General features: G+C 37.8%; 1 protein-coding gene across 1 annotated transcript in view; it reads left to right on the forward strand.

The window, feature by feature from the left end:
* The window catches only part of CPED1 (cadherin like and PC-esterase domain containing 1), a 322,124-nt gene extending 313,192 nt beyond the window's left edge, over positions 1 to 8,932 (forward strand). Inside the window, exon 22 of the mRNA XM_068973158.1 lies at positions 8,283 to 8,932. Coding sequence (XP_068829259.1) covers positions 8,283 to 8,522 — 240 coding nt within the window. The 3' untranslated portion in view covers positions 8,523 to 8,932. The remainder of the gene's footprint in view (positions 1 to 8,282) is intronic.
* Positions 8,933 to 10,708: the final 1,776 nt, after the last annotated feature.

Here is a 10,708-nt window from a genome sequence, read left to right on the forward strand (position 1 = left end):
AATGTCTGTGTGCCCAAGTCCTTAATTATGGATGGATGTGGAAAGATCTACAATCATAAGTTGGGAGATCTCTTAACATATACGAAGCCTAAGAAAAAGTAAAAGTTGCTTTTACACACCAAAGCACAGAATTTTTGTTACACTGAGTCACAAAGAGATGTAATCATCTACATATCCTATATCTTATCATTATAGCCCTTGATTCCAGCTCCAAAATTACCCCTTTCCAAGTTTCCATAGAAACTATATTAAAAATCTATTACAGTTTTGAAACACTATAATCTTTACTTGAAAATCTATTCCTACTTGTAACTTAATCTAAATTTGAATATTGCTGAGACAAAAATAATTTTTATTATTACACTTATGCTTGTGATTATGGGACAATGCTGACCTAACACACTTCATAGGAACCCATTGTCCTTCACTTTCTCTGTCTAATTTTAAATATAATTTGACACAGCAAAGTCACAAAAAGAAAATAACAAAAACAAAACTAAAGACAAGGAGCTTCTTTGGATTATTTTAAACTGGCCAAAAAAAAGCACACAAAAAGCAAGCAACAAACAAAAACGTCATCTAACGCTCACAGGTAATGTAAACATTTGCCCAGTCACCTGGTCATGTGTTATTAACCATATGTAGCAGTTCATTTTTCTTCTAGGTAGACATGTCAGTATCTCAGTTGTCACATCCTGTGCACGCAGATTTAGAGAAGCATTTGGAAGCATCCAGCCATTCATGTTTGTCTCTGATTGAGGTGACCACTCTACACAAATATCTAGAATCCTTTGTCTCTGGTTCAAGGCCTAAATTTTTCGCCTTTGTTTTCTAAGAGCTCATTTTGTTGTTTACTATTATTATTCCCCAGAGATAAGCCTAACGTTTGTATTGCTAACACCTCTCTTTCAAAGCCACATTCCAGTTACCACTCTGTTTGGAATTTAGTAATCCCAACCAGTCCTCTGATTTTGGAAGGACTCACATGGACATATTTCCACACACGAGATCAAAGGAAAGAAACAATTCACTCTTTACAGAAATCAAACGTCAGTCACTTGCATAGTATTTCCAAGACTTAAAAATATAGCTAACTCCTTTTCTTCCACTTTAGAGTCCATAAGAGTGGGTAAAATACAGTAATATTTTGAAACTCGGAGATAGCAGTTTGATGACAATGCCAGACACCAAATTTTACAAAGAAATAATAGCTGTGTGGACAGATATCATGGCCATCATGAATTAGCCCTGTCTCCTTAATGTATTAATATTTACTAAGGAACTACTTATTATATAGAAACAACAGAGTACCTGACCTTGGGGATCTAGTCTCAGACAATGTCTCGGAAGTCATTTCATTCTTGTTTTTACTTCAAGTATCTTAGACATGTGTCTTTATGCAGTCCCCGTGAGGACAGGGACCATATCTGAGTTACTCCACGTGTTTGTTTCTTAAGAGAGAGAACTCTAAGTTTGAAAGATGGGTATTATATGGCAAAAATAAATCATGTTTTGATTTTATAATATACAGCATCATCTTCTACTGCTTTTCTCTTTTAAAATGATTACATGAATTCTTGCTAATTCTAAAAATTCTTGAGGTATATATAATAAAAACATAAATTCTTTGGTTTTTGTACTACACACACCCCCTGAATTTTCACTCCCTTCTCCACTGGAGATCCTATTTGCAGTTTGGTACATCAAGTGAAGTGAAAGTCACTCAGTCGTGTTCAGCTCTTTGCGACTCCATGGACTATACCGTCCATGGAATTCTCCAGGCCAGAATACTGGAGTGGGTAGCCTTTCTATTCTCCAGGGGATCTTCCCAACCCAGGAATCGAACCCAGGCCTCCCACATTGCAGGCAGATTCTTTACCAGCTGAACCACCAGGGAAATTTGGTACATAGCTCCATTTTAAACACACACACTTGATTTTCATTCCATGTAATTAAAACTAGTTGGCTGTCAACATTTATGGTCATTAGATTTATATGACATTGGGTCCTATTTAGAATTGCCTTATTTTTCCATGAAAATTTTTAAGGAACAGGCAGTTTATAAAATACATTTTAATTTGCAGTGTGAAAATTCCTATTTTTTCTCAGTGTTGAATTTTACTTCTACTTGACTTATGCTTGCTCAGTTGCTCAGTCACGTCTGACTTATTTGCAGTCCTGTGGACTGCAGCCCTCCAGGCTCCTCTGTCCATGGGATTTCCTAGGCAAGAATTCTGGTGGAGTGGATTGCCAGTTCCTACTCCAGGGGATCTTCCTGACCCAGGGATCGAACCATATCTCCTGCATGGCAGGCAGATTCTTTACCACTGAGCCACCTGGGAAGCCCATACTTGGCTTACACAGCCAGCAGATTGCGTCTGTGGTAGATTGAAGCTAAACTCAAGTCCCTTTGATGAATGAATATCTGGTATTGAAATCTCTTCTCATCACTGCTTCTTTTTTCCTTCCCAAATGATCTTGGCCATTTTCCTACATTTATTTTCTGAGATCTGTTTTAGAATTCCTTTATCATGTACCCCCCAATCCTGCTGTGATTAAAATTGGAATAGCACTTTAATTAACTTGGAAAGATTTGACGTGTTATATCTTTATATTATTCATGTTTTCTTTTATGTTTCATTAAATTTTTGATGCATTCTTCACCTATGCCCTATAGATCATCATCAACTTTGATGAAGTTGTTTTAATATTGTAATGAAATCTTTTCTCTATTTCTTATTAGTTGTTGATAGATTATAGAAGAACTATTTAATTTTTAAATATTAACTTCAAAATATTTCATTATTTTACAGTAGGTTCCTTTGAGTTTTCAGGCAAATATCATATCAGTTCAGTTCAGTCGCTCAGTCGTGTCCAACTCTTTGTGACCCGTGGAGATCAGCCCTGGGTGTTCTTTGGAAGGAATGATGCTAAAGCTGAAACTCCAGTACTTTGGCCACCTCATGTGAAGAGTTGACTCTTTGGAAAAGACTCTGATGCTGGGAGGGGTTGGGGGCAGGAGGAAAAGGGGATGACAGAGGATGAGATTGCTGGGTGGCATCACTGACTCAATGGACGTGAGTTTGAGTGAACTCCGGGAGTTGGTGATGGAGAGGGAGGCCTGGCGTGCTGCGATTCATAGCTACAAATAATTCTTCAGTAACCTTCTATGACAAAACATTTCATAATATTGAAGCTTAACATTCCTGAAATAAATTGTATATGCTAGCAAATCCCAAGGACAGAGGAGCCTGGCAGGCTACAGTCCATGGGGTTCCAGGAGTCGGACACGACTTAGCGACTAAAGAGAGAGACAGAGTGATACAACACATAGTACTGATAGATTTTTTAAAATGATATGAAAGTAAATTTACAGTAGCATTTTGGGAGGATTTTTTATGTCTGCATTTTGACAAATCAAAATTGAAATAGTTCTTTCTCTGTAGGTTTGTCTGCTTTTAGGATTCATCAGAGTAATACTGGCTTAACAAAAGGAACTGGGAAATGTATTATCTTTGATTTTTTCTTGAAAAATAGTATTCAAAGAAAACCAACTGAATTAAGTATTGGGTCAATCCCCGGCATCATGGGTAGGAATCAGTCTTATATACCATAATAGAAGCCTTGGCACTGTAGGAGGCATTAGACTGGCCCTCAGAAGGTGCAGAGTTGGCGGGCGGGGGGTGGGGGGGAGATCCCCATCATTCCATCTTCAATTCTCAGAGATCATCTTAGTGATTTAAAAATAGGACTATTTTATCAAAAATAAAACTATATCATGTGATCTGGCAAAAGACTGACACTACTCCCAAGTGTATACAAATATACTGGAAATAGATATTTTTGTATAGTCCTTTTATGAATCGTGTTCAAAATTGCTGTAAACATCTAAACTAGCATTATCCAACATTTCTAATGCAACATCAAATGCAACCCTGAAATCACAGAAAACATTAAAATAATTTTTAAGGAATAGAATCTTTTTGCATTGGGATGAATCTCCTTTTATTTTTCATTGTAATTAGCATGCAGATCATCAGGCAGTGGCAAAAGCCAGAACTTAAGACAACATTATATAAACAAAATTAACCTTATTTTGGCTTCAGAACACGGGAATAATATTTTTTCAGGGTTGACTACATTATTTATGCTTGAGTGTTTCCTCAAGTCAACTTTCTTAAGAATGTTCCCTAATCTTGCTATAGATGAATACAAACCGTCTCCAAAATGGACAAAACCTTCAGGAAAACATTGGTGCACCTCCCCAGCCTATCATATTTATGATTATCATATAACCAGAGGTGGAAGGTGACCCATAATAGAAATATACAACTTTGGGACCTGGAATGCTAATCAGTGGTTAACTACAGATCGAGCTGTAAATTATGATCCAGAAGGATTCCTCACCACAACCCACTGACTTCACTGAACTTCTTAAGCGTCACTTCATCTGAGGGGCCTGATCACAAAAAGCCAAACCTCCCATAGTTACAGAAAAACAATTCATTTCTTTGGGTTTAGCAGGGTATAATTGGCTTTAAAACATATTGCTGTTATATTTTTCTTCAAAATGGGAATAGCTTAGTGTTTGTATGATTATAAAGTGATGCACATTTATTATAGTAAAATTAAAAAGTAAGGGCCAAAAAGTTACAAATAATACATTTTAAACTGCCTGTCATTCCTCCACCCAAAAATGACTGCCCTTAACCTTTTTGTATAGATCGTTACAGGCTTTCTATTCACACAACTCTTCTGAGATGGTTTCTGCTCACTCACAACTTAACAAAAAAAGACTTACCTTCCAAATAAAATGCTACTTTTTTCACATATTCTATATTGTTGGAACTGTGTTCACTGCATTCTTTTATCAAAAAATACGTACCTAAATCATTACATAGCCTTCAAAAGAATTTTTAAAACCCATATGAGCTAGTGTTGTTGTTGTTGTTGTTGTTTTGAGCTAGTGTTGCTTTCATTAATCATTCACTTCAATTCAGTTCAGTTCAGTCCCTAAGTCGTGTCCAGCTCTTTGTGACCGCATGAATCGCAGCACGCCAGGCCTCCCTGTCCATCACCAACTCCCGGAGTTCACCCAAACTCATGTGCATCAAGTTGGTGATGCCATCCAGCCATCTCATCCTCTGTTATCCCCTTCTCTTCCTGCCCTCAATCCCTCCCAGCATCAGTCTTTTCCAATAAGTCAACTCTTTGCAAGAGGTGGCCAACGTATTGGAGTTTCAGCCTCAGCATCATTCCTTCCAATGAACACCCAGGACTGGTCTCCTTTAGGATGAACTGGTTAGATCTCCTTGCAGTCCAAGGGACTCTCAAGAGTCTTCTCCAGCACCACAGTTCAAAAGCATCAATTCTTCGGCGCTCAGCCTTCTTCACAGTCCAACTCTTACATCCATACATGACTACTGGAAAAACCATAGCCTTGACTAGATGGACCTTTGTTGGCATTGCTGCTGCTAAGTCACTTCAGTCATGTCCGACTCTGTGCAACCCCATAGACAGCAGCCCACCAGGCTCCCCTATCCCTGGGGTTCTCCAGGCAAGAACACTGGAGTGGGTTGCCATTGCCTTCTCCAATGCATGAAAGTGAAAGTGAAGTCGCTCAATCGTGTCTGACTCTTAGCGACCCCATGGACTGCAGCCTACCAGGCTCCTCTGTCCGTGGGATTTTCCAGACAAGAGTACTGGAGTGGGTTGCCATTGCCTTCTCCTTGTTGGCATTAGTAATAAATAAATAATGTGTCCATACTGACTGAAAATAATGTCTTATAATTGCATTAGTATGATGAAATTAAAAGATTTGCTGTTCATCTGCAAACACATTCCAAACATTTTTGCCAATATTTTCTCTTTTCCCTACTTCTCAACCCTCCCCCCACCCCAGTCTCTCTTGGTCCCCACCTCATTTTCTCTGACTTTTGTTGCTAACACCCTGTGGTATATTAACACAGTGATTAAAGCTGACAATGATAGGATTTCACCAGAGCTGTGTTTTATACATTGTACAAATAGACAGTATATATGGCCTTTTTGTTTGTATGTGTGTGTATTGATATTCCTAAAATATCTGTGAGGAGAATGGAAAAAAAAACTAAAATATACATTGCCTCTGGGGAGGGAATTGAGTGACTGGAGATAAGGAGCAGAGATGGGAAGGAAACTTTTTTTTATTAGATACTCTTTTATGCTTTATAAATGTTTATAGTTTCAAGATAAAAATATATCTACATATGTACAAACATTTATAAAACTATTAGCGTAATAGAACTTAGGCAGCTCCTTCAGGTTCCATAACTTACCTCTTTCCCAGAGAAGTGAAACTGCTGACTGTAAGTGTCAGTTTGTGGGTATGAGGTGCAAAAAAATTTTCTCTTTCCTTTGAAAGTCCTTTTAGTTATCATTTAGTTATCATTCTCTAAAAGGATGCCATGATAGGTTTAGAGTACCACATTTGAATCAGTGACTCAGCAAGATGCCAGTGTCTTCTATTTGTTAACACACTCTGATCCTGGGAGGGATTGGGGGCAGGAGGAGAAGGGGACAACAGAGGATGAGATGGCTGGATGGCATCACTGACTCAATGGACATGAGTCTAAGTGAACTCTGGGAGTTGGTGATGGACAGGGAGGCCTGGCGTGCTGTGATTCATGGGGTCGCAAAGAGCGACTGAATTGAACTGAACCTAAATACACTAACATGTGCACACACACACACTCACAGCAGTGTGGTAAAGACACCATCTGAGACTCCTTACTTGCCTTGGAGACAGCTGCCCTGAGGTAAGAAAAGCAGCATAAATTTTCATTTCAACCTTTTTCCTTTTGAAAGATAATTTACACTGATTCTTAATCATGTCAGTCATACTCATGCCATTTGGGCAACATCTGTGTATAGAGATGCTGTTCAACTTTGTGAGTTAGTTATCCTGCTCTTCAGTTCAGTTCAGTCACTCAGTCGTGTCCAATTCTTTGCAACCCCATGGATCGCAGCACGCCAGGCCTCCCTGTCCATCACCAACTCCTGGAGTTTACCCAAACTTATCTCCATTGAGTCGGTGATGCCATCCAACCATCTCATCCTCTGTCGTCCCCTTCTCCTCCTGCCCTCAATCTTTCCCAGCATTAGTGTCTTTTCAAATGAATCAGGTCTTCATATCAGCTGGCCAAATTATTGGAGTTTCAGCTTCAACATCAGTCCTTCCAATGAACACCCAGGACTGATCTCCTTTAGGATGGACAGGTTGGATCTCCTTGCAGTCCAAGGGACTCTCAAGAGTCTTCTCCAACACCACAGTTCAAAAGCATCAATTCTTTGGCACTCAGCTTTCTTCATAGTCCAACTCTCACATCTATACATGACTACTGGAAAACCCATAGGCTTGACTAGACAGACCTTTATCGGCAAAGTAATGTCTCTGCTTTTGAATATGCTATCTAGGTTGGTCATAACTTTCCTTCCAAGAAGTAAGCATCTTTTAATTTTATGTCTATAGTCACCATCTGCAGTGATTTTGGAGCCCCAAAAAAATAAAGTCAGCCAGTGTTTCCCCATCTATTTGCCATGAAGTGATGGGACTGGATGCCATGATTTTAGTTTTCTGAATGAGCTTTAAGCCAACTTTTTCACTCTCCACTTTCACTTTCATCAAGAGATTTTTAGTTCTTCTTCACTTTCTGCCATAAGGATGGTGTCATCTACATATCTGAGGTTGCTGATATTTCTCCCGGCAATCTTGATTCCAGCTTGTGCTTCATCCAGCCCAGCATTTCTCATGATGTACTCTGCATATAAGTTAAATAAGCAGGGTGATAATATACAGCCTTGACGTACTCCTTTTCCTATTTGGAACCAGGCTGTTGTTCCATGTCCAGTTCTAACTGTTGCTTCCTGACCTACATACAGGTTTCTCAAGAGGCAGGTGAAGTGGTCTGGTATTGCCATCTCTTTCAGAATTTTCCACAGTTGATTGTGATCCACACAGTCAAAGGCTTTGGCATAGTCAATAAAGCAGAAATAGATGTTTTTCTGCAACTCTCTTGCTTTCTCCATGATCCAGCGGATGTTGGCAGTTTGATCTCTGGTTCCTCTGCCTTTCCTAAAACCAGCTTGAACATCTGGAAGTTCACAGTTCACGTATTGCTGAACCCTGGCTTGGAGAATTTTGAGCATTACTCTACTAGTGTGTGAGATGAATGCAATTGTGCGGTAGTTTGGATTCAAATGTCCTTGATTTTGCTTCACTACTTTTTTTCTTTTATTTGCAGGTGGTAAAATCAAAATTATCCAAAGAGGATCACTTTCTTAAAATGAAACAATCAAGAAATCATACTGTGGGAAACTATTTCAGCAATCAAAGCAAATTACGACAAAGACGACAAGACTCTATGACAAATGTTCAATCACCATTTCATGTCAGAGGTCCAATTAATCAGGTTTGCTCCGAAATCCTTCTCAGCAGGATATGTGCCAGTGAAAGGACTGTGGAGGCCCTGCAGAAGGACTGAACTTGGAATTGGATACAAGCCACTCCCCTGGACAATGGTCTAAGAGCCAAATCCTGGTCATCAGCCGTATTTTGGTTCTACCACACACACTCAGGCACACAGGCACACACATATACACTAATGCACATTTAGCTAAAAAAAAAAAGTCATTACACTTTTTTCTACAGCTTTATAAAATCAGAATGTGCTCTTGGAAATCAGTTGGTTTCAAGATGAAAGACAGAACTAGAAAAGGGTGACCTGAAATATAATCATAAACTAGATCCCCTGTGGGCCGGTATTGCACTGTGATAATAAAGAGAAATATAGACATTTGATAAGTGGGGGGAAAAGATCATGTTCTTGAGTGTTGTGTTATCATCTTTATTGGTACCTTAAAATTGAAAAGGGTTTGAGGAATTACATTCCACCTGCCAGTGGGGATTGTGCTGTGCTTGCCTTTACCAGGAGAAAACTTGACATTGATGAGGGTTTAGGCTTTGTGAATCTAATGCTTATGAAAACAGTTTCTTCCTAGATTTTTAAATCCTTTCACTGAAAGGAAAAGAACAGGAATGTTCCTCCAGGGAATTCTAAGAGATTCTATGAAAGAAATAGGAAATATAATATTTTAGAGTTAAAACACCAATATATTTAACTTTGCACTCTTTCTACTTTTCATATACATTCCCTCCTAGCCTGTCCGTGAACTTGGATGGGTAACTGAAGTCTGAGTTGATTAAGTATGTAATATTAAAGTGAGAAAAACAAGATATAGTTCCTTATGGGTTACTGTATTATATTTTATTGATGTTATTACTTAAGAAAAAAGCTTTTGTTTGCTATTAGAGCCCTGTATAATTTAATACTGTGATTATGTTAATATTTTATGTAAATATTTTGCAAAGTATTAAGCATTCTCAACTGCATAGGCATTTATATCCAGAAAGCATTCGTATATGTTCTCGAATACTACTATGTTGCTAGTAAACATATTTTGATTTTCCTGAGAGAGTGTATCTAATCCAAATTTAGAGTAGACATACAATTAGTTTTTATAAAACTGGCATATATATACAACATATCTAATCCTAGTAATTGAAAACTTTCTCTTCTATATATTAAAATAGTAAATTTCTTTATTGTGCAAAAGCTCTGTTGTGAGATAACATCTCACAGTTACAATGACTCTTAAAGGATTATTTTTCTTTTGGGGAAAAAATACTGAAAGGGCTAATTCAGTGCTTAGCTGAAATTACCAAATGCACAAATACCTCAATTCCAATACTATACCAAAAACAAATCTATTTTGATTGATCAGCTCCTTAGTATGAATATAAACTTCCTTTAAATACTCTATTTTTATATATATTTTTGTATGAAAGTAAACATAAATTTATATTTAATGGTCTTAAATTATATCTAAGCACAAATATCACTTGATATAAACATTACATACCTGTGTCTAAAAACAGGTGATAAATTTTTTAAATGAGCGGTACAGAATTAACTTTTAAAATGAAATATTTTATAGTATCTACAGCTATGTGTAAGCATCATTTTTTGGTTTATAGTGCTTTTTTAATGATATAAAATGTTGCCAATTCATGTAGCTCCTCTATCCTGTTTTAATGTATTACGTACTCTGTAACAGATTATAGTCAGTGGATATTTCTTATAATTTACTGCCAGCCTAACTGCAGTACACTTCTGACTGAGGTTAGCTTTGCATTTACCTCTTTACCATTGAAAGAGTAGTGGATTTTAGAAACAATTGTAATAATACAATTAATAAATGTCTTACTAGTAATAATCCGTGTTTGGAGAATATGCTTTATTTTCCTTTTTACTGAAGGTACACACCATATAGGAATTCCCTTGTAGCTCTGTCAGTAGAGAATCCGCCTGCAGTGCAGGAGACCTGGGTACAGTTCCTGGGTGGAAGAGATCTCCTGGAGAAGGAAATGGTAACCCACTCCAGTATTCTTGCCTGGATAATCCCATGGACAGAGGAGTCTATGGGGTTGCAAGAGTCAGACACGGTTTAGCGACTAAAGCAACACCACCATACACCAAAATATCCTGTGGACTCAACTACTAAAGTATAGTTTAATAATATGACCATATACTTCCTTCCAACCCTAATATTCTATAAATTTTGATCAGATGAACCCCCTGCTCTACAATGACAAAGCTTTTGAATACAA

Source organism: Capricornis sumatraensis, chromosome 5 (genome assembly GCF_032405125.1).
Source record: "Capricornis sumatraensis isolate serow.1 chromosome 5, serow.2, whole genome shotgun sequence".
In the NCBI taxonomy this organism is placed as follows: domain Eukaryota; kingdom Metazoa; phylum Chordata; class Mammalia; order Artiodactyla; family Bovidae; genus Capricornis; species Capricornis sumatraensis.